Source organism: Gopherus evgoodei, chromosome 9, assembly GCF_007399415.2.
Source record: "Gopherus evgoodei ecotype Sinaloan lineage chromosome 9, rGopEvg1_v1.p, whole genome shotgun sequence".
Taxonomy (NCBI): domain Eukaryota; kingdom Metazoa; phylum Chordata; order Testudines; family Testudinidae; genus Gopherus; species Gopherus evgoodei.
In genome coordinates, this window is record NC_044330.1 from 80415631 (window position 1) to 80440801 (window position 25171).

At 41.0% G+C, this 25171-nt stretch overlaps 1 protein-coding gene across 2 annotated transcripts in view; it reads left to right on the forward strand.

Annotated features, from left to right (window-relative positions):
- The window catches only part of RPS6KA6 (ribosomal protein S6 kinase A6), an 88850-nt gene that overhangs the window by 7121 nt on the left and 56558 nt on the right, over window positions 1-25171 (forward strand). For both annotated transcript variants that reach the window (XM_030574707.1, XM_030574708.1), the window contains exons 2-3: window positions 9250-9309; window positions 23145-23261. In XM_030574707.1, the coding sequence (XP_030430567.1) occupies window positions 9250-9309; window positions 23145-23261 (177 nt within the window). The remainder of the gene's footprint in view (window positions 1-9249; window positions 9310-23144; window positions 23262-25171) is intronic.

A 25171-nucleotide genomic window follows, 5' to 3' on the forward strand; every position in this document is an offset into this window, starting at 1 on the left:
GAATTAAGAAATGCAGAGAGGTACTTAAATTGGGTATTAATCAACCTTTAATCAAATAAAGGTGGTAATATGCAAAATTAGAATTAGTGTTAGCTTCAAAATCCTATGTCTTTTAATTTGGTTTATTACATCTGTCAGGCTCTTCAGGTAACATCTATTAGTTTCGTAAATTGTTTTACCCATTCTGTAAACTCTTTGAAGAATAGATATGTACGTGGGAAAACTATCTCTTCATTGATTAGAATCCACAAGGAAATAAACCAGAATAACAGAGACCAGAAATGAAATTATTCAACCATAACAAAAGGGATATTTGCTTAAGATAATGCTGTTAGTTTTGGAGAAGGTAAATATGTATACGAGTTAAGCCTTACTGTTTCTGTTGTTGTGCCAAGTCTTTGCATCTTTTTTTGTGGTGCTTATTGTTGTATCAGTTTGAAACAATTGTGCATTGCTTTGATTTTGGCTGCTGTTTATAAGACATCCTTTTAAATTTGTTCTTTTCATATTTTCTTAAATACTGAATCATTACTGGTATACATTATTGGCGGAGTATCTAGAGACTAGGCATACAACTGTTATGAATACTGGCAGTCTGGGAAGGTGAATTAAGTACCTAAATTTGTGCTTGGCTGAAAGTTTACAAGACTTATAACCTGTTTTTAAAGATATAAGAATTGAGAGGCATAGTAGTAGTAGTTTATAATTTGTGAATTGATGTCAGTGCTTAAGCACCACAATGATAGACAACTTTGTGAAAATTGACATACATGACAACAGGTTTTACAAAAATATCTAAGCACACAAATACTTTTAACAGTATCTGAAACCAGTGAATTAATGCTAGTTGTGGAACTTCAAACCATAATAATGGGTATTAGTGTTTTTGTTTACTGCTTGAGAGGTTGGGGTAGCTTTTCTTGGAATTGTTTGTTGTGGAGTATGAACTTCTGAAAAGACCAGTGCTGGTTTTTTCAGTTAGATGACTTGAAGTAGTCCACCAGAATAGCTTGCAAGAAACTTTGCTGCAGCTCTGGCTGAAGGAATATTATTATTTGCTAGTTAACACAGCTGTCATCTGGGATAGTAACTGATTTACATATTTAGACCTCTTCATTAAGTTAAGGAACAAGTTAAATACATCCCCATTAACTTTAAATCTTACCTGTTTCATTGTCTATCCTCTGTCTTCCAGTAACCCCAGTAAACACAGTCATCTGGGTGCTATACTACCTCTTTTCTGCATTTCCATTATGGATCACAATTTCCTTCTGTACACAGAATACTGTTCTATAAACTACTGTCTTACTATCATAAAATGGACCAAGAATTTTTCAATTTAAATTTAGCCAATTTTGAGAATGGAATGAATTCTACCAGTAAACTTCATTAATTTTGACAAAGGATACTTGTGAAATTCATTCCGTCCTTGAAATTGACTAGTGAAGGTGATTTTATTGTATTAAAGAATTTATAGATATTTATTTTTAAAAACAAAATTTAAATAAGTTTGGGTGCATTTTTCACATCCATGCCCTCCGTGAAATCATGATTTATGCAGGGCCCTCTCTGTAACTGATATGGGACAAACTTACAGTGCAGCTGCCCCAATCTAGTTAAAGCTCATAATGTGAAAGGGGCCTTACTGTGTCCTTACAGTTGGTGAAATCCTTGGTTTTGGGCTATTCAGGGATTTAATCCAGTTGTGGGGCATGGTGAGATCCCATCCATACTTCATACAGTTGAACCTAGATCAGGGACCAAACATTTTATAACTTGCCCCAATAACTTAGTTATATGTGTGATATACAAAGGACTTAAGAAATGTTAGTCTTTTAGTTACATAGACTGCTCTGAGTTACACAGCCCAAATCTTCCCTGTCTTCTTAAATTAAACATATGGTCCTCGTTACTGTAGTAGTTAGCATGTCTCAATCTTTAATGTAGTGATTCTTTTGTTATGCCATGAGTGGAGGTAATATTGTCCCCATTTTTATGGATAGAGACTGATTAAGTGGAGCAGAAGATTTAACCAGAGTCCCAGGTTCGTGTCCTAGATATTGGACCATCCTCTTCCTTGTCTCATCTATCCTTCCAGGTATTGTGGAGGTTCTATTCAAGACTCATAGTTAGGGTTGAGTTCCATATATAGTGACCCTAATAACTTCTATAATTCACTTCCTCATTTGGTCACTTACTATTAGAGCTGGTTAAGAATTTGTTTATATTTTTTTTCTTGGTGGAAAGTATTGATTTTTTTTAACACAACTTTTCTTGGAAATGTATTGATTTACACAAAACATTTGGAGGGGGTGAGAGGGAGAGGGAGACCTAGAAATAGCCAGTAACCCAATGAATGATTGACTTGAACCTGGGTCTTCCACTTCTCAGATGAGTGCCATAACCACAGGCTATAGAGTTGGTCTACTGTTGTAGTTGTTCCACTTTGTATGAATAGTTAAATATTCATTGGGCCAAAGGAAGATTTTTATAGTTGGTGATTAGGCAGAACAGGACTTGAACCAGCATCTCCCACATCCCATGTGAATGCCATAGTCATCGGGCTGATGATTGTTCTGGGGTGCCTTTTTTTTTTTTTTTTTTCTTTTGGCTAAAATTTTTGAAAGGTCTGTTTTTTTCACATCAGAATGAAAATAAATGTCAATCTCAATATTTTGCAAAATGGGATTCCTGCTTTACATCCAGACCTATTTAACATTGTAGTGTGAGACTTATATCTACATCCAGTGGTGAGCTGGAGCCGGTTTGCAAGAACCGGTTGCTAAATTTAGAAGCCCATGTGGAACAGGGGTGGACAGGCAGGAAAACTCTGGTCTGCTGGCCACTACCGGCCTGCGAGACCGTCCCATCTGGTCCAACTGAGCTCCCAGCTGGGGAGGCCGAGGCTCCCCTTGCCCCTCCCCCGCTTCCCCCCCCACAGAGCTGCCGGAGCCCTGGGGGTAGCGTCAGGGCTCCAGTGGCTATTTAAAGGAGTGGGGCAGCAGAGGCAGCTGGAGCCCTGGCCATTTAAATAGCCCCTGGAGCCCCCCACCCCCCAGGGCTCTGGGGGCTATTTAAAGGGCCCGGGGCTCCCCTGCTTCTACTGCCCCAGCTCTTTAAATAGCTGCCAGAGCCCTGGAGTAGTGGCGGTGGGGCTCTGGAGGCTATTTAAAGGGCCAGGGCAGTAGAAGCAGCAAGAGCCCTGGACTTTTTCAATAGCCTCCAGAGCCCCGCTACCCCAGGGCTTCAGCAGTGGGGCTCTGGTGGCAATTTAAAGGGCCTGGGGCTTCAGCCCCTGCTGGGAGCCTCAGGCCCTTTAAATAGCCCCCTGGGGAAGCCAGGCCACCCTGGTACAGCGCACCGGCTCTTGCCAGTATGCCATATGGGGGCGTACTGGCTTACTTTCACCTCTGGGTAAGGGGGTGGGGCTGCAAGCTCCAACGGCTGCATGGCATCCTTACACAACAGCATGGTAAAGGGGCCAGCTGGGGCTGGGAGGAGGGGTTGGATAAGGGGTAGGGAGTAGTTCGAGCAGGCGGAGATTGGGGGGGGCGTCAGGGAATGGGGGGGGGTAGGCGTGGAAGGCCCGGCGTGGGAGGCCCAGCGTGGGAGGCCCAGGGGTCTGTCAAGGTGGTGGTAGATGGGGTTGGGGCAGTCAGGAGACAGAAATTGGGTCAAGTTGGGTAGGCGGTGGGCCCTGGGGGGCAGGTAGGGTGTGGGGTCTTGGGGGGTGGTGGTCAGGGGACGAGGAGGGGGGGGTTGATGGATTGTGGGTTCTGAGGGGGACAGTGGGGGCAGGACATGGGGTGGGTAGTGGGGGGAAAGACAGGCACATGGGACTTGTACTCACCACGCGGTTCCCTACCGGGTCTTTGGCGGCGGGTCCTTCACTTGCTTCAGGTGAAGGACTGCTGCCGAAAACCCAGAGTGAGTGAAGACCCCCTTATCACTGAGGACCACGTAGGGAACTTGTTCTTAGGATTTTGGGAGCTCATCACTGCCTACATCCCCTTCTGGAAGCATGCAAAACCGATACTATAAGATAGCTAACACATGCAACTCAAGTGACCAGGTACCGCAGTGATGACATTTCAGGCAGGGGTACAGATACAGTCGATGCATCTTTTATAATAAGAACAAGTTGCTGTAATAAAAAAGGAAACAATTTCAGCTGAAAGAAACTTCTAGGGGGGAATCTCTGCCTGGGCATGAAAATGTGGAATTTTCCAAACAAATCTCAGGAACTCTAACTTAATTAGCAAGATTGTTGTCCTTTGAATCTCACTAATGTGGCAAATTCTGCCCAGGCTTTATTTAAAAAAAAATGAGGACATGTTTTTCTGATAGTATACTTTTTTGAAAAACCTTTTAAAAATAACTGACGTTAAATAGACACATTTTATTTAGAACTTTAATGTGGGTTTGTAAACATCCTACCCCTTTTGCAGAATAAAGGACTTCTCATCGATGTGTCTCTTTGAGAGAATATTAGGGAAGCTGTAAATCTTAAGTAATATAGTTGCAGTGACTTAGCATGGTCAGAGTGAAGACCATCTTCATGGAAGCATAGTATTTAGCAGAAACTTTTACCTGATCTAAATGCGATGTTTTTACCTGTTGTTCCAAATTTATGAGCCCTCCCTTTATATGTGGTGGCTTTACCTGGTTGACTGTAGATCTTAATCCTGCACCCCTGATGGTATTGCATTTATACAATGCCCACTTCTGCTGCTTTTATTTTTCTTTAATTCTGTTGGAAAGACAAAATGAAGAATTTTAAGTAGAGGGGTAATCCAACCAGTTTTTGACCTTTGAGAATTGGATTCCCTCATGGTTTGGAGTTGTTGTCTACCAGTTGGAGTGCTCCACTTCTTTTCTCTCTTCTTCTGGATAAAACCTCCAGGCACATTAAAGCAAAACAAACTCACTAAACAAGCTGAGACAACTTTAGTAGTGTTAGAACTATTGTGGCTATTTTTTTTTTTTAGGGGCCTGTGATGACACTGAGAGTTTCTCTTGTTGGAGGAGTTATGGAACTCAGGCTGTTGAGTAAAATATCATATTACACTAGTAGACATATTTTGGCCCTGTTTAGCCAAAAGGCTTGATTTAAAGGAAATAAAAAACAAACAAACATGAATGTAGTCTTCCAAATTAATACAGTGCACTCCCAACCAGTCACGGGATTCACTGAACCTGTAGCAATGTATTTAAATTAGAAAGCAAATTACACTCTAACTTCATATAGACAGGCAGTTTTGCATTGAAAGGTTGCTTGGACATTCAGAGCTGTTCATCTGAAAAAGTAAGTTTTCACCATTAGTATTGTCTTGGCTTATATAATATGACTTTAGTCTTGTCTTTCTGTATGCAGAGGTTTCTTTTTAATCTGTACTACCAGTAATCTAGAGCACCTTTTTAAAATTTATACAGTTTGCTGAAAAGTATTGCTGCAGTTAGCTTTTTAGTTGATGGTTTAATAGCCTTTTAATAATTACAAAGAAGTTAAATACTGAACAGCTGAGTGATTCCAATGTGTCTTATTCTGATGGCATTTGTTGGTTCTCACTAGGTATGTTGTTTCCTTTCACAAGTTTCCTGTGAAGGGATTAGCCTGTGTTTTCTAGTTCACATTTCTTTTCTGAATATAAGTGCACCCAAGTATCTAGATGTTCTGAACTTAATTTTGTGCCCCCACCCCCAATAGATACATGTTATTTATTTGGTGGGCTAGAATAATTCTTTTATCCTTTGTATATAACAATCAGAAACCTTATTAAAAATAGCTGAATGTATCTCAGTGGATAAGCTACTTGCCAGTGATAACTTCTACTGAAAAAAGTAATCTGAAAAGCCAGAATTCAAGTTAGTATTTGTTTTGTTTTTCTTTAAGGGTGGGAGTTAGGATTGATATTTTATTTAGTATTTGCCGTACAGCATTTTATGTAAGGTAATACATAATGCTGAATATTAAACCCTTGCTGAATGTAAGTAATTATACAGAATATTAAAAAGCTAGTGACTCATTTTGTCATAATTTTGACTTTTTGTAGGTCAATAGCACAAAGTTTGTGCCCTTGTTTAAAACTACTGAATTGCGGCTTACAGTCCATAGGTTTATTTGAGGATTTGTCTGAGGAGTGGTGGTTATAGTTCACAAGTTAATAATCCAACATTATAGTCTCCAGCAACATCAGACTGTAAAACCAGATTTATAAACTTGAATATTTCTTTGGACTAAAAAGTTGGTATATAGAGTTAAAACTAAAAGGAAATTTCTCTAGTAAACGCTTGACAAGAGAGGTCGAATTTGAGGATGATAGAGAATGTTTGTTTGCAACATTTTAGTCTTTAAATTTGCAGTCATGTATCTAATGTGGATCGATCTGATAGCTTATCTGAAAAATATTAGAACTAAATTTTATTTTAAAAGTGCACACTGCAGGTGAGTCAAGTTTTGGTGAACCAAAAGCTTGTTTTTGTGAAGTCTGAGTAGTCAGCTACATTGACAGAGTTCAATAGGTGAAACTGTGGTTTAGTAGCAACAACCTTGGGATGTGACATGTTCTAGTATTCACTGGGCCCAGTAGAGTTAGTTTTAAAGATAGATAAAGAAAGAGAGAATGAACAGAAAAAACTAATACTGTATTGGAGAGACAAAACATATAACAGGAAACGGCAAATTAAGGTAACTTTACTGTATATGAGTTGACAGGAATGCAAAAGTATGAATATGCAGGATGTGTGGAAAGTTTGCTGAACAAACAGCATAATGGATTTTTGGGGAAAAATTACATCTAGGTGTTGACCAAAGTTTTCATGCCTGCTTGCCTAAAGTTGAGCTCTTATCGGGCCTACAAGTGTTTGGCATGCTTGTAAATCTGGCCACTAAAATGTAGGTGCCTAAATATGGATCCAGGAGCTTAATTTTAGGTAACCAGCTTTAAGTTTTGGCGACATCTTACTGTTGATATCAGAGTGCCTTATAGAACGTCCACAGTTCAATATCAAGATCACTAATCCATTGATTGCAATGATGGCTTGCATACAAAAACGTTGTCTAATGAATATCTTTCATGGAGAAAGGAATATGTACATCTGTATTATTTAAAACCTCTAAAACTAGTAGTTGTTTGGTTCAGGTATCATATATGGAATACAAAGCCTTTTACGTTCCAGTCGAGATTAATAGTAACACCTGATTCCTTGTACAGCCCCTCCAGAACAGGGTAGCATGGAGAAGCTTCTGCTTATACTGAATTGTACTTCTGTTGTGGATGAACAGTGCTCACTCTCCAGAGTTGTCATTATGGCAATTTTATGAACGCTAAATTTACTTAAAAGTAAAATAATAATAATAAAAGACTGATAAGTCTGATAAATCTCAAGTGGCGGAGTGCACAAGAGAGAAGTTGTACTATGTGCACAACTCCAGGTAGCATGTTGATTTTCCCCTCTAAGGTTTCTCACTTATAAGACTTTTTGTGTACAGTTCAGAAGCAAGCTGTTTTTAAAAGTGTTTTGGAAGTATCCAGAACCTTCAGGTAGTAGCATAGAGATCTACTGTCTTGAGGAAGTGGAGTTTGTGCATATTATTAGGAAGAGGGGGCAGAACTGACTAGCATCTGATTAACCAGCAGTCAAATTAAGAGAGATTTGTTTAATGTGAAAAAATCATCTAACTCTGATAAAAAGATATATAAAATAAAAAAACTAGGAAGAGACGGAAGTTAGCCAAAACCTCAACTTTTGCTCTGAACAGCATCTTGAGTACATTTAAAAAAAAAAAAAAAAAAAAAAAGAATACTACCGCTTTTTTCTGGGTTGCATCTTGCTAACCAGATTTCAGATTTAGTTTGCATCAGATTTCACTAATTCAAGAATTAAACTCCTAAAAAATTACATGCAACAGTGAAGGAAAAGATGTATTGGTAAACATTCTATTCTTTCTCTTGGTATTTTAGATAAGCCAAAAAGAGTACGTAAAATTTAAAATCTGATTTGTATTTAGCTGAGTAATCCAATGTATTACCTGAATTTTCATGTCCAGAAACAAAAAATATTAGTTTACTAACATGTTTCTCATAATATTTATATTTAACATTTTCCTGAGTGATGTGTGTGCCACATGAGGGTGGAGATGTTGTGATAATTCCTGTTTTTTTGAATTGCATGGTAATTACTATATCAGAATGAATAATTGGCCTCACCCTTTTCACCAGGTTTTTCCAGTTTTTAAATTAATGCGTTGCATGTTGAAGCAAGGCATATCCTTTTATTTTTTTTGTTTAAGTTTCAACTGTTAAGCCAAATTTAGTGTTTGCTAGTGAAGAGGAAAAGTTTAACTACAGGACATCTACATTAGTAATTTTGTAAATGTGTTTAGTATGTTGGCTTTCTTTTAGTTGGTTTGAGAAGCTGAGAAAGAAAGTTTTGTTACAGGTGGGGTAGTGTTTTAATTAAACTAGTTTCATTTTCTTCCAAATTGTTTGTATTAAATCTACACAATATTACTCCTATTTTTCCTTTTTTCTTTTTACATACCAGCTGTTTAAAATGATCTGTTCACAGACAAGTTTCCTTCTCTGTGGCATCTATAATTCTTTGTTCCCAATTTTAAAAATCCTGTAGACCTCAATTCATCCACTAGAAATGCTAGTACCTCACAAAGGTTGCCAAGCTAAAATTATCTAGATAATTTGAATCACAGCAAATATAACAATTTTAAAAATTACTTTCAGGAAATATAGTTATGGAATCTCAAACTATTTTTCAAAATTTTCTAGTACACATAGAATTTATACTTGATTTTAACTTCTTGATAAATTTAAGACCTGTTCATAATCTTTCCTTCTTAAACGCTAAATTAGCTCATTGGCAAACTACAGTTTCTTAAACTGTGGGGCAGACCTTTCCAAGCAAGAGTGGGGAAGGCACTGTACGCAATGTCTGACATAAGTGTTATGCACAGCTTCTATTTTAAATTAATCCCCAATCAATCAGAACAAGGTACCAACATTTATAAAGCAGTTTGTTAAATAAATAAGCCGGTGTCTCTTTGTAGTCTGACCTGGTTCAAAATAACAGTTGTCAATCCAACAGAAACCCAACTCTCATATTTGCTAATCTGATTAATATTGTAAAGCAAGCAATGAATGTATTTCTGTTGGAATTGTGTTGTAATTCTATTCTAATTTACTCCTGTCTCTCTAATACTGCTGCTGATGTTTAATCTTTTTTCCCTCCCAGCTGAATGGTCTTAAAATGGTGGATGAGCCCATGGAAGAAGGAGAACCATATTCTTACAATGTAAGTACATTTTGATGAATATAGTATTGGATGCTTATTGCTTGCATAGAGCCAGGGGGAAGTCCATTAAAAACATTTACCCTCTGTAGGAATTGTGCACCATGGTTTGAGCCATAAAGCAAGCGGTATAAACAATTGTAGATGACTGAATGAGGCTGCCTTCCAGTTGGAGGCCAGGTTTAAACCCAGCCCCTTTCCTAATCTTTCGTTTCTGTGAGATGATCTCAACTGTTGATTTTACATTAGAGGCATAATAGAGCAAAGAGATTAATTCTGGTTTTCTGATTCCAAAGAAAAAGCAGGCCTGCACCCCATTCTTGACTTTTGAAAGCTGACTAAGCATCTCAGGAAGATGTTTCATATTCTTTTTTTTTTTCTGGAAAATGTTATCCCTTCTCCAGATTAGTAGATTGGATTATGGCCCTCAGTTTCAGCATAGCTTCTTCTGGGCATTCTCCTGATCAAGGCATGAAAGTATATGTCTTGCTCCCAAATATTGCTCAGAAACATGCCTAGGATGTGTATCAGATTTAAACTGCGCAACAACCATTTCCATTTTATGATCTTATATCTTGTGCTGTCTGCATTCCACAAAGTTGTTCATTTAATATTTGGTGATGGTGACTGATCATCCTTATCCTCATAAGTAACATATAACCTTGCCAAGACGACTGGCTCATAAAATCTTCATTTAAGTCAAGGTATAATGCCCCCTTTTCAGTTCTTTGGGGTTAAAGGAGAAGGTAGAAGAGTCCTGTACTGAGCTTGACTCTGCTGTTGATATTTATAGGTGCAATTCTTGAAGATACGTGGAGTGAATCTTTTGACCACAAGCCTTGAAAGCTACATATCTGATGTTTTATTTCAAAGCAAGCATCTGAAGTTTGATAGATGTTTTTCTTATTGGGGACAGAGCTCATTTTCAATTATTTCTCTATACCTCATTGCTTCTCAAGGTTCTGAGGAAGATTCTCAGCTCTTTCTGTAAAACGGGCTCCTTAAAGGAGTCTCAAGTTGGGTGCCAAAATAGACAGTCTATCACTTAAAGAAATTGTGGGCTCTTTGTTTTTATTGGGCTGTTTGGATCCTGGGCTGTTAGCTAGGAATTCTTAAATATTCTGTGAATCATCCTAGACCCACTTAATTTAAATATTTTGATCTAGCCCTTGTTATTGAGTCAATTTAGTTTGATTTGAAAGGGAGAAAACTTGTCAAGCTTTAGGGCATGAGCTACTGGCGGGGATTAGGAAAGAACTTTGTCTTGTTCTATACTACATTAAACAAGAGATTAGATGCTTTTATGAAGTGGTTTTCAATGCCCTCTGAAGCATCAGATGCTAGAACAGGGATACTGAACTTGTGTGGATTGTTTGAGAGGCAAAGTGGGTGAAGTAATACCTTTTATTGGACCAATTTGTTGGTAACAGATTGTTTGTTTGATCAGTTATGCCAGATCTTGTATTGGGTGACAAAGCTTAATGTATTACTATTTTGACTTTGAAAACTTCAGCCACCCTTTTCACTGTAGTTGTTTTGGTAGTTTGGCTGTACATCTTCTGAAGTGTCTACCAGTCCCATAAGATAAATACTAAATTGTGTAATCTGCCTGTTGGAAAACAAAGATATAGTCATTTTGTCCATTCTCTGAAGATGGCCTTTTTAGAAATACCGTACCAAAGACAGATCCTGTCCAATGTTTTGTCAAGTTACATCCCCAAAACTTGTTGAATATTGGTACTTTCTGTGTAGAATCAATCTCAAACTAAGTAATTTTCCCACAGTAAAAAGCCTAAATTTATAATGGGAAAAGTAGTTTATCAGCAAATATGATATCCATAGCTTCTGGATGGGCCCCTGGAGAAGAGGTGTCAAATAGACCTTTCATGTAATAATAGCCAGTCTGTGCGCTACTACATTACTACCAAAATATCTGAGTCTTCTTTAAGTGGTGTAAATTGTAAGCCTGGGGCAGCAACTCTTATTTTATGTTTGTACATCTTCCAGCGCAATGGAGTAAACAGCCTCCAATCTGGTAGAAATCTGTTCCACATGGTAAATGGAGATGAGCAATGGGTTGCATCAAAGCCCTTTGCTTTACCTGATCTAAAGAAATCTCTCAGTGCTTGCTTGATCTGATTGTGAGGCACTTAGCCAACACCCCTCACGCTGCAACTAAATTACTGGGAAGCAACCAGAACTGATAGTGGTATCACTGTAGGTGCTGGATTACCTCCACTTTAAGCAGTTTGAAGCAAGTACCTCTTATGCAAGCAAGCGAGTCAGCGAGGCTTGGCACATGCTAAACCCTGAAATGGATGTTGTTGCCCAGGCAGCAAAGCACAAAAGCACTTAACCAGATTTGTAATTGAGAGAGACTAGACTAGAAATAAAATAGAAACGGGTTAATATATTTTCAGTGTTCAACCTGAATGCATGTAAAAAGAAATAGTGAAAAATAAATTAGCATTTAGAAATTTTCAGTTTTAATATCAGATTTGTTGGGGAAAAATTGTAATCTGAGTGTGACCCTTTGGGGAAAAATATTAAAATTTAAAGTTTATGATCAAGGTCAGATTATGTGGAATTATACTTGTGGTGAAATGTATTTGCAAAGGGCAAGTTAATAGGCACAAGCCAGAGTGTGAATCTATAGCACACTGTCTTGCCGCAAACTAACTCCCCGAAGCTACTCCCAGAAGTGAAAGTGCAGTACAGAACTTCTAGTGCCTGGTAGGATCATCTGCATGGCAACTAGTGTGTTGTACATTCACACCTTGGCTTGCCATGCACTAACTGTGTAGACATGCCCATAGCAAATACACTGCAGATGTAACACATTGGTAGTTGCTTCACCTAACTGAAATTTATAAAAGCAGCACTGGAATTCGTTACTCAGTTTTACCTTTTTGGTGCATAAAAAAATTATTATTTTTATTTTTTTTTTACCTATTTATTCTTTGATGTGGATGTTGCAGAGGTCTCTGCATGCTCAGCAAGGGTGCCAAGTTGCAACTTTCTAATAGTAGTAAACTACATCGTATACTAAATATAAAATAAGCTGCTTCTTAAAATAAATGTTTTACCTTTATAGAGGGTGCTTTATATCAACTTATTCTTTATTTTAATTGACATTAGCATGAAAAATAAATTATTCTCGTGAGTTCCCATTTAATAACTGTCAGTTTCCACAGCAACCAATTGTGATGTCAGAGTATAATGATTCAAGGTGGGTGATAAACATAAGAGCAGATGAACTCTTAAGAAATTTCTTTTCATGCAAATATTTTAAGTATTAAGGAACAAAAATGAAGGCCGTGATGTTGAAATAGAAAGGCTTCTAAGTAGAATGTTTCTCTGTCTTAATGGAAGCATCAACAGCTATTTAAGATTTCATTAGGCAGTTAAATGTGTAACTAAGAAAATTCTTGCTGTCACCAGGCAACTTGAATGCTGCTAGTATTTCTTTCCTGCCATTTGTTTAAAGTAAAACTTACATTAGGTCTTCAGTAGCACTTTTGTTGGTATAACTTATCAGCATAAGTTGATATCAGATGTGTGATGTGAGGTGTGAAAAAATACCCTTCTGAGCAACATAAGTTACACTAACAGAAGTGCTGGTGTGGATAGTGTTATGTTGGTGGGAGGCGCTTTCCTACTGACATAGCTACCACTGCTCATTGGGGGTGGTTTAATTATGTAGATGGGAGAACGGTCACCTGTCGACGTAGAGTGGCCACGAGTGATCTTACAGAGACACAGCTGCATCGGTATAGCTGTGCTGCTGTTAGCTTGCTAATGTAGACATAGCCTTAAATTCCTAATATGCGTAGAATGAAAACCAATTGGAAAGGCGTTTTTGTTTCTTGTATTGGATGGACTGAGGCTTGGATGTATTGTCTGCGTTAGGGATTTTTGTGCCAGTGTAGTTCATCTGCTGTTTCCTTGTGCTGATAGAGAGAACCAGACTTCTTTAAAATGAAGTCGCTTTACCACTGCTCCCACCAGAATACACTAAGGGGTGGTATGGAAGTGGAGCCTATGGAAATGTAGTAAGTTGTGCTGTGCTTCCTTAGCTTACCACAGGGGTGAGCAAACTTTTTGGCCCGAGGGCCACATCTGGGAATAGAAATTGTATGGTAGGCCATGATGCTCACAAAATTGGGGTTGGGGTGTGGGAGAGGGTGAGAGCTCTTGGTTGGGGGGTGCTGGCTCTGGGATGAGGGCCAGAAATGAGAAGTTCAGGGTGTAGGAGGGTGCTCTGGGCTGGGATTGAGGGGTTTGGAAGCCAAGAGGGGGCTGGGGCATGGGGAGAGGCTCAGGGGTGCAAGATCTGGGCAGCGCTTACCTCGAGCGGCTCCCGGAAGCAGCGGCATGTCCGTGCTCCGTCTCCTACACGGAGGCACGGCCAGGTGGTGCTGCACACTGCCCCTCTGCAGACACCACCCCTGCAGCTCCTATTGACTGCAGTTCCCAGCCAATGGGAGCTGTAGCAGTGACACTTTGGGTGGGAGCGGCATGTGGGATGGAAGCCCCAGGCTTCCTCTATTCATAGGAGCTGGAGATTGGGGCCATGCCGCTGCTTCCAGGAGCTGTGTGGTGCAACCCCTGACCCTACTCCCCGGCTGGAGTACCGGAGTGGGGCAAGACCCAGACCCCACTCCCCAGTGGGAGCTGGTGGGCTGCATCTGGTCTGCGGGCTGTAGTTTGCCCACCTCTGGATTAACAGGTGGAAAGAAATGGAAAAGAAAGGAATTGAACACTTGTTCTTCTGTCTGAAAGTTTCTCCTATTACCATGCCCTCAGACTTTGTGGATTAATATTTGCTGTGCTGAAATGCTAATCAGTAGAGCTGACTGGAGCACAACAGTTCTGTTTTGTGGTAGCTTTTGAGGTTCAAAAATTTGTTCTCATTCTGCTATGAAATGAAAACAGAACTTTTCAAAGATTTTTGAGAAAAACAGATTTGTCAGAAGACAGGCGTGTCATAAACAGATAGTTAAGGGTTAATGTCTCTTTTACCTGTAAAGGGTTAAGAAACAGGGATCCAAACACCTGACGAGAGGACCAATCAGGAAACAAGATACTTTCAAATCTAGGTGGAGGGAAGCCTTTGTTTGTGGGCTTTGGGTTTTCCTTTGTTCACTCTAGGCTCTGAGAGTGATCACACATACCTACAGGCTCTCTAATCTTCTGTTCCAATTTTGTAAGTACAAAAGTAGAAAGACAGTTTAGTCTTTTTAATTGTTTTTCTGTATTTGCAACTGTGTATCTGGCTGGTAGAGTTTTACTGTGTATTTGGGTGAAAGTATTCTAAATTGTATTTCTGCTGGAGAAAGCTTTCTTTCTATTGTCTATGAGCTGAAAAACCCTGTAACTTTTTAGCATCTAAATTGCAGAGATAGACCTTTTATTTTTGTCTGTTCCAATTTTTTTTATCCGGGAAGGCTAATTAGAAAGGCACTGTTGCTAGGCAACCCGAGAAGCAACAGAAAAGCCGCAGTTCAGGCAATAAACACCAGAGGGCACCCCAACGCAAGAAAGCAGGAACCATGACTACCAAGGATGCCCTGAAACAGGAATGAGCGAGACTGGAGGCAGAGGAACAAATCAAAGACGCAGAGCACAGGCAAGACATGGAAAAAAAACTACAAGAGATGGAGCAAAGAGAAAGAGAGGCAGCCTACAAAAGAGAGCAAGCAGCCAAAGATGCAGACCACCAAAGACAGCTGGAACTCCAGAGGGAGACCTACCAGCAGGCCCTGGAATTAGAAAAGGCTAAGCAACAGAACCCAGCCAATCCTAACAACCCGTCTCAAGTTGTTCCACATCCCAAAAAATTTCCCACCTACAAGGCAGGTGATGACACTGAGGCCTTCTTAGAAAATTTTGAAAGAGCCTGCCTTGGGTACAGCATCCCTGAAGACCAGAACATGATAGAGCTGAGATCACAGCTCAGTGGACCTTTAGCAGAGGTGGTAGCTGAAATGCCTAAGGAGAAAATGAACAACTATAAACTTTTTCAAACCAAGGCCAGATACCAAATGGGGATCACACCTGAACATGCCCGTCGGCGGTTCAGAGCCTAAAATGGAAACCAGATGTGTCATTCTCCCGACACGCCTACCACATTGCAAAGAATTATGAAGTCTGGATATCAGGAACAAAGGTTAACAATCTGAACGAGCTGCACCTCCTGATACAAATGGAGCAGTTCTTAGATGGTGTTCCCGAGGAAAAAGAAAGGTACATCCTAGATGGAAAACCCAAAACGGTAATCGAGGTGGGGGAGATTGGAGCCAAATGGATGGAAGTGGCAGAAAAGAAAAAGGCTACTGTCAAGGGGAGCGAATACCCTAGGGGGGCACACCAACAATAAACCGTATAACCGAGGGCAGCCCAAGACCCCACCTACAACCCAAGGAAAGCCACAGATGCCCTATTCTTCCACCTCACCAGTCTCCAGTAACCCACCTCGACCCAGTGACCAGTCAGCTGGAAGATGCTTTAAGTGTAATGAACTGGGACATATAAAGGCCAACTGCCCAAAGAATCCCAACTGAGTGCAGTTCATTACACCACCATCACACCAAAGATCCCCAGGCACAGATGCCTCTCAAATACCCTTGGAGCGAAGGGAAATTTTGAGAGTGGGCGGAAAGAAGGTTACTGCGTGGAGAGACGCAGGGGCACAAGTGTCAGCTATCCACCAATCCTTCGTGGACCCCAAATTCATCAACCCAAAGGCCCAAGTGACAATTTACCCCTTCATGTCATAAGCTGTAGACTTGCCTACCGCTAAACTACCTGTCCAGTACAAAGGCTGGTCAGGAATGTGGACTTTTGCAGTCTATGACAATTATTCCATCCCCATGCTACTGGGGGAAGATTTGGCCAACCAGGTAAAGTGGGACAAGCAAGTGGGAATGGTTACACGTAGCCAAACCAGGCAAGCTTCCAGACCCATTCCTGTTCCTGAGCCGTCCACAGGGGCCCCGTCTGGGTTACCAGAGACCCAGACAGAGGTAGTGGACCCGGATCCCATGCCAACAACGGAAACAGCCACAGTGCTTCCAGTCCCAGACCAGGAACTGGAAAAGCAGCCAGCACCAGAACTGTTGCCAGCACTGATGACAGTGCTTGCAAATCCATCTTCAACCCCAACGCCAGAGGGCGCCAGCGAGCCTGAACTGGCAGAAGCAGCAGACAACCATACCCAAGAGGCTCAGCCAGAGCCTGGAATACTACCTGGTGCACCAGCAGAGAGCAGTTCACCAGCAACGAAAACAACCCCCTCACCTACATCACTTCTAAGCCTAAGTCCACAGTCTAGGGAAGAGCTGGTGTCTCCAGCTTCAAGGGAACAGTTCCAGACTGAGCAGGAAGCAGATGACAGCCTTCAGAAAGCTTGGGCAGCGGCACGGAGCACCCCACCGCCTCTCAGCTCTTCTAATCGATCTCGGTTTGTTGTAGAACAAGGACTTTTATACAAGGAGACTCTTTCTGGTGGACACAAGGAAGACTGACATCCGCAAAAACAGTTAGTGGTACAACTAAGTACAGGGAAAAGCTCTTAAGCTTAGCCCATGATCATCCCAGTGGCCATGCTGGGGTGAACAGAACCAAAGACCGGTTGGGGAAGTCCTTCCACTGGGAGGGGATGGGCAAGGACATTGCCAAGTATGTCCGGTCTTGTGGGGTGTGCTAAAGAGTGGGAAAGCCCCAAGACCAGGTCAAGGCCCCTCTCCAGCCACTCCCCATAATTGAGGTCCCATTTCAGCGAGTAGCTGTGGATATTCTGGGTCCTTTCCCAAAAAAGACCCCCAGAGGAAAGCAGTACATACTGACTTTGGTGGACTTTGCTACCCGATGGCCGGAAGCAGTAGCTCTAGGCAACACCAGGGCTAAAGCTGTGTGCCTGGCTCTAAGAGACATTTTTGCCAGGGTAGGTTGGCCCTCCGACATCCTTACAGATTCAGGATCTAATTTCCTGGCAGGGACCATGAAGGAACTGTGGGAAACTCATGGGGTGAACCACTTGGTTGCCACCCCGTACCACCATCAAACCAATGGCCTGGTGGAAAAGTTTAATGGAACTTTGGGGGCCATGATACGTAAATTTGTCAATGAACACTCCAATGACTGGGACCTAGTGTTGCAGCAGTTGCTTTTTGCCTACAGGGCTCTACCACATCTCCGTTTAGGGTTTTCACCGTTTGAACTTGTGTATGGTCACGAGGTTAAGAGGCCATTACAGTTGGTGAAGCAGCAATGGAAGAGGTTTACGCCTTCTCCAGGGACTAACATTCTAGACTTTTGTAAGCAACCTACAAAACACCCTCCGACACTCTTTATCCCTTGCTGAAGAAAACCTAAAGGATGCTCAAAAAGAGCAGAAGGCCTGGTATGACAGACATACCAGAGAGCATTACTTCAAGGTAGGAGACCAGGTTATGGTCTTGAAGGCGCAACAGGCCCATAAGATGGAAGCATCATGGGAAGGGCCATTCACGGTCCAAGAGCGCCTGGGAGCTGTTAACTACCTCATAGCATTTCCAATTCCTCCCTAAAGCTTAAAGTTTACCATGTTAATTCTCTCAAGCCCTTTTATTCCAGAGACTTACAGGTTTGCCAGTTTACAGTCCAGGGAGGAGATGATGCTGAGTGGCCTGAAGGTGTCTACTACGAAGGAAAAAGTGACGGTGGCGTGGAAGAGGTGAACCTCTCCACAACCCTGGAACGTCTGCAGCAGCAACAAATCAAGGAGCTGTGCATTAGCTTTGCCCCATTGTGCTCAGCCACCCTAGGACGGACTGAAAGGGCATACCACTTCATTGACACAGGTAATGCTCACCCAATTAGAACCCCACTCTACCGGGTGTCTCCTCACGCCCAAGCTGCTATAGAAAAGGAGATCCAGAACATGCTACAGATGGGTATAATCCGCCCTTCTACCAGTGCATGGGCATCTCCAGTGGTTCTGGTACCCAAACCAGATGGGGAAATATGCTTTTACGTGGACTACCGTAAGCTAAATGCAGTAACTCGTCCAGACAACTATCCAATGCCACGCACCGATGAGCTATTGGAGAAGTTGGGATGTGCCCAATTCATATCTACGATAGACTTAACCAAGGGGTAGTGGCAAGTACCGCTAGATGAACCTGCCAAGGAAAGGTCAGCATTCATCACCCATGCGGGGGTGTATGAATTTAATGTACTTCCTTTCGGGCTGCGAAATGTACCCACCACCTTCCAGAGGCTGGTAGATGGTCTACTAGCAGGACTGGGCGAATATGGAGTTGCCAACCTCGATGATGTGGCCATCTTTTCTGACTCCTGGCCCGAACACCTAGAACACCTGGAAAAGGTCTTTGAGCGCATCAGGCAGGCCGGGCTAACTGTTAAGGCCAAAAAGTGTCAAATAGGCCAAAACAGAGTGACTTACCTGAGACACCAGGTGGGTCTAGGAACCATAAACCCCCTACAGGCCAAGATGGATGCTATCCAAAAGTGGCCTGTCCCAAAGTCCAAGAAACAGGTCCAATCCTTCCTAGACTTGGCTGAATATTACAAGCGATTTGTACCACACTACAGCCAAATCGCTGCCCCACTGACCGACCTGACCAAAAAGATCCAGCCGAATGCAGTCAAGTGGACTAATGAGTGTCAAAAAGCCTTTAGCCAACTTAAGGCAACTCTCATGCCTGACCCTGTGCTAAGGGCCCCAGACTTTGACAGACCATTCCTAGTAACCACAGATGCATCTGAGCGTGGTATAGGAGCAGTTCTCATGCAGGAAGGATCGGATCATAACTTCCATCCAGTCGTGTTTCTCAGCAAGAAACTGTCTGAGAGGGAAAGTCACTGATCAGTCAGTGAAAAGGAATGCTACGCCATTGTATACGCCCTGGAAAACCTACGCCCATATGTTTGGGGACGGCGGTTCCAGCTACAAACCGACCATGCTGCGCTAAAGTGGCTTCATACTGCCAAGGGGAACAACAAAAAACTGCTTCGATGGAGTTTAGCTCTCCGAGATTTTGATTTTGAAATTCAACACATTTCAGGAGCTTCTAACAAAGTAGCTAATGCACTCTCTCGTGAAAGTTTCCCAGAATCCACTGGTTGAAATTTGTCCTTGAAATGTAGAAAGTCTTGTAGTTTACGTACGTATTAGTATATGTAAAGGTGCATGTCTTGTATTAATCTGTTTGTTCTAAAGTTGTAGGAAGAAATCACCGCCAGTGAGGTTCCCCACTGTCTGCGATTTGGGGGGCGTCATAAACAAATAGTTAAGGGTTAATGTCTCTCTTACCTGTAAAGGGTTAACAAACAGGGACCCAAACACCTGACCAGAGGACCAATCAAGAAACAAGATACTTTCAAATCTAGGTGGAGGGAAGCCTTTGTTTGTGGGGTTTGGGTTTTGCTTTGTTCTCTCCAGGCTCTGAGAGTGACCACACATACCTACAGGCGCTCTAATCTTCTGTTCCAATTTTGTAAGTACAAAAGTAGAAAGACAGTTTAGTCTTTTTAATTGTTTTTCTGTATTTGCAACTGTGTATCTGGCTGGTAGAGTTTTATTGTGTATTTGGGTGAAAGTATTCTAAATTGTATTTCTGCTGGAGAAAGCTTTCTTTCCATTGTCTATAAGCTGAAAGACCCTGTAACTTTTTAGCATCTAAATTGCAGAGAGAGACCTTTTTATTTTTTTCTGATCCAATTTTTTGCTTTAAAAAAAAATAATAAAAGGTCTCTCTCTGCAATTTAGATGGTAAAAAGTTACAGGGTCTTTCAGCTTATAGACAATGGAAAGAAAGCTTTCTCCAGCAGAAATACAATTTAGAATACTTTCACCCAAATACACAGTAAAACTCTACCAGCCAGATACACAGTTGCAAATACAGAAAAACAATTAAAAAGACTAAACTGTCTTTCTACTTTTGTACTTACAAAATTGGAACAGAAGATTAGAGAGCCTGTAAGTATGTGTGGTCACTCTCAGAGCCTGGAGAGAACAAAGCAAAACCCAAAGCCCACAAACAAAGGCTTCCCTCCACCTAGTTTTGAAAGTATCTTGTTTCCTAATTGGTCCTCTGGTCAGGTGTTTTGGTCCCTGTTTGTTAATCCTTTATAGGTAAAAGAGACATTATCTCTTACCTTCCGCCATGTCATAAACAGATAGTTATGTCAGTGTTGCTCTGTGGGCTGGTGGCTAAGGTTCTGGTTTGGGATGTGGGAGACCCATGCTCAAATCTTTGCTTTGCCTGTTTTTCATCCAAAGTCATTCCAAGTCGAGTAGAGCAGGGACTTGAAACCAGGGTCTTTCATGTCCCAGGCCTGTACCCGAACAATTCAGCGAAAGCAGTGATTCTCCAACTTTTGTACTGGTGACCCCTTTCACATTGCAAATCTCTGAGTGCGACCCCTGCCCTATAAATTAAAAACACTTCTAAAAATATATTTAACACCACTATAAATGCTGATGCAAAACGGGTTTTGGAGTGGAGGCTGACTGTCCATCTCTTGATGTCTTGGTTTCAAGACATCAAGAGATGGACAATCTACCACTTTCTTTGTTAGCTTAACCTTTGCAGCATCCTTGCTGAACCATTCCCAGTGGTTGTGGCCAGCTCCAGAAGAAGCAGAGTTAAGCTACATTCCAGGGCTGGTGTGTACCTTAACTTTGTATTTTCTACCTTTCAGAAGTTTAAGTTTAGCTACTCTTCTCGTTCTGGAAGGGCACGAGAAACCAGTAGGAGACCTTATCTTTGTGTTAATGAAGTCTCTGGGCATTTAATATAATTAAAGGAGAAATAATCTTGTCACAAAAGAGAGATTTAATATTACAGTTGTAGCATCTTGCATCAAAGGAAAATATTAACCTATTTGCCTGGGCATAAAGCTTCATGAGTTAACGCCTAACCTTGGGTTTTGACTTTGATACTTCCTCCCAGAAACATGCACACTGTTTTCCTTACTCCTGCCTGTTAATTTGAGTAGAAGTACCTTCTAGCTTTGAATATGGCTATCAGAGTTCCAAACCAAACAACATCTTATTGTTGCTTTTGACAAAGGAGATGCTTTTTGGGGATGCCTTGAATCAAGATCTTAAGAAGAAAGACTGTCTGTTTACAAGAAGCACTGCTTTTTCTGCTTACAATCAGGATCAGCAGAGCTTCCACAGATCATCTGAGAGTTTCCATATCTGTTCTTGCCTCAAGAGACTCTTTAGATCTGACCTTGGAAGCTGTGATGGACGATATTAGGCAGTAGCTCTCCCAGTCCTCAAACTGGCCATGGAAAAATTTTGATGCCAGAAAGCCAATCCTTCCACAAAGGGCAGGGTTGGCTTTCCCCTTCCACTCACCCCCATATCTGAGGTGCAATACCATAATGTATGTACTGAGTTTTAGCTGTCTTCCCTGAAGACATAGCTTCTGAGCATGGTAAGGAACTAATATGGAGGAAGTGGGTAGCAATTGGGCGCTTCCAGGACTTGAAAGCAGTGAGCCCAATGCCAGTTCATGGAATATCAAGATTGGAAGGGATCTCAGAGGTCATCTAGTCCAACCCCCTGCTCAAAGCAGGACCAATCCCCAGACAGATTTTTACCCCAGTTCCCTAAATGGCCCCCTCAAGGATTGAACTCACAACTCTGGGTTTAGCAGGTCAATGTGTAATCCATTCAGGCAAGATTCTCTGGAGTCTCTTCACTTCTGCTTGCAGTGCTCAAGAAATGTCAGCATTTTTCTCATCAGATCTGATCTCTTCCACCTTCAGATATTTCAAGGCTCAAATAACCTTTTCTATTATTGTAGTAGACCCAAGCATTTAACTTCATTTGAAGGATGCTTATTTGATATGCTAACTGTGTGGCTCACCAGAAGTTTCTCTCATTCACCTTGTGTTAAATACATCAGCAATACATCATCTCATTTGGTTTCACCTTGGCTCCCAGAGTTTTCTTAATAGTTGTTACTGTCGTGCTGTACCACACATTTTCATACTGTCATCTGTACTGCTTATGAGAGAAGGTGCCATCCTTGCAAGAAGCAACTAGAGTAGTTGAAGACCTAGTGAATCTCTTTCCCTACCTCAGATTTGTACTTAACTTTGAAAAGAGTGAACTGATCACAGCAAAGACTGATCTTTCTGTGAACTGTTTTACATATCACGAGGTGGCTTTTCCATTGGATGAAGAATTCTTAAGCTTAGTTAGACTATTCATATATAGGTGACTGTCACCAAATGACGCACATCCTTCTGTTGTTCAGGTCAATAACCTCATTGGTTGTTTGTTCCGAACTCTTGCTTTTATTCCCAGTTAACTCAAAAAGATGAAGGAATTGCCAGTAAATTTTAATTCACAATATTTTGGCCAAGGCCAAGCATAAATTTCAGCCCTAGATGATGATTTTTGAGAAAGCTAAAAGGAACTGAAGCCAGGGATTTAGAATGGAAGTGCCACCTCAGCCTTAGCTAGAGTATTTCTATTGTGATGCTGTAATTTCTTTCATCTTGGGAAACTTGTAATGGTTACAATCTATCATCTACTTACAACCCTTCCATAAAGAATATTGTCTTAGTGGAAGGGAATTTGGTGAAGAAACAGACTTCAGGTTCAGGATTCTTAAAGGAGAATAGGTATAAACAGTAAGGAAAATAACTTTTTAAATAATAAATGTAATATTAGTGCCCTTTCAGTAATTATCTACAAAATGCAGGAGATAGTTGTATATACATAATGTAAGAGATAACTATTTCAATACTTTTCAGTGTTGTGTTGATTTCTTCCCTCTCCTCCTCCCCCCACCTCATTGTTTTTTTAACAGGATGAAGGAAATGTGAAAGAAATTCCTATTACCCACCATGTGAAAGAAGGGTGTGAGAAAGCAGATCCCGCACAGTTTGAACTACTTAAGGTTCTTGGTCAGGGTTCATTTGGAAAGGTAAGATATAAGCTTCCTTTTTATTCCAATCCTCTACTTCTAATACACAGCTTCTTAGTCCTCCTTGTTAACATTAATGAACTTCTCCATTAAAGTTGGTTTTGTAGCTTCTGAATCCTCTTGACTGCTGTCAAAAGTACATCTTCTTTTTCTGTAGATTTTACAGTGTCGCTGGATACTGATGGATTCTTGAGGCCTTTGTACATTACTACTCTGTCTATGAAGCAGGACATGAATTTCTCCCTTTGATCACTATATTGTTTATCCTGCAGTCCTCATGCAGGCAAAGCTCCCATTAAAGTCAAGGGTAATTTTCCTATAAGTAACAGGACTGCAGGGTTGGGTGCAGAATAATATAAAAACATTCTTAAACTTGATGAAACAGATTACAGTCAGCAGTTTGAGACTGAGTTAGAGAAAGCCAACATAGTTTTTAGAAGTCTAATAAGCCACAAAAACACACCTGTAAAAATTGGTGTGTTTTTGAGGAAGTTATTCCCTGTCTTGCAAGTTCTTGTGTGGAGGTGACAGTGTTAGAAAACTTAAACTTTGTGCCCAGTAGCCCCCTATTAACCTGAACTTGCTTGTCCTTTAGACATTCTTTACCTTTTTTGTTGCTATAACTAAGTCTAAGACCGGTGTTTTCCTTCCATTCTTCCTGTTATCCATGCTGAGATCACTTGTCAGTTTCTTGCAGAAGAGATGTACAGTGGAGTTCATTTATTTAGCCATGTCACATGAGAAGGGTAAAACTCATGTGGAAGGGTATATAGTATCTCTTGGTATTTGTGGTAAGTTTCCTTTATCCTCTTCCACAGTTACTGTCTCTAAATGTGGAGTACATTATTTTCTCACAAGTTAGAGATGGGAAAGGTCTTTTTTCTACTCAATCTTCCTGCTAATGTAGGATAATTCCCTGTTGTGCAGTTACTAGTGCTTTGTCCAGTCTAGCTTTAATTGGCCTGTGCATTGAGACTTTCCTTGGGAGACTATTTCACAGCCTAATAGATCTGTCAAGAAGCTTCCTATGAAGTTCAACATAAATGATCCCTTCCATAACTCCTAATTATACCTGTTATATAATGGGTGTTTTTACAATCATACATGTTTGACCTGCCATATGTAGCCCCTGAATTGTTCTTTAGCCAACTGTTTTCTCTTAAGTCCGTCTCTCCTGCCCTTTAAACGTTTTTTATTCAATGTATGTGATACCCACCTGTCTGTGTGGGGCTTAGAGGAAGGTAATGATATTAAACAGTAGGTTGAAAAAGCGAGTTTTGATTAGAGTTTAGAAAGAACTAGTAATAGAATACAGCATGGACCAGAGAAACATGTTTCAGCCTTAAATGGGATGCTATGGGGTATTGTCATGTTGACTTTAGTCCTTTGCTGGGACATGTCCTTAACTTACTTATTAGGTATTATATTAGTATACATGAGTTGTCATCTGGTTGGATGCTGTGTGGTCTTAACTTTTTACTATATGCAATATTTAAACCAGGAGTGTGGCCAAAATCCTAAATTGACTTTGTTAGAACAATACCATGAAACATTTCATTGCTAAAAGATTTTTGTTGCAGATGCTCCTTGACCAAAAATATGAATTTGTCCACATTGCAATATCTGAGCATCTGCATCCCAAGCTCTTGAGTTCGGATTCATTTGGCCAGCAGGGTTTGTTTGGGGCCACACCTGCCCCCTGAGTGTCCTCGTGCCTTCCATCTGAGATTAGAAAGGTTGGGGTGACTCTTAGTTCCTTGTCCCTACTGTGGATATGAATTGGAACTAGCAGTGAGTTCCTCCTTCGCTTTGATCTATCCATTGCATTGTAAATAGAGAGGATTTGTTCAGCTATTTTTTTTACTTTTGTTTCCTTTCTTACTGTAAGAAGCAGCCCTTTTGTTTGCCTG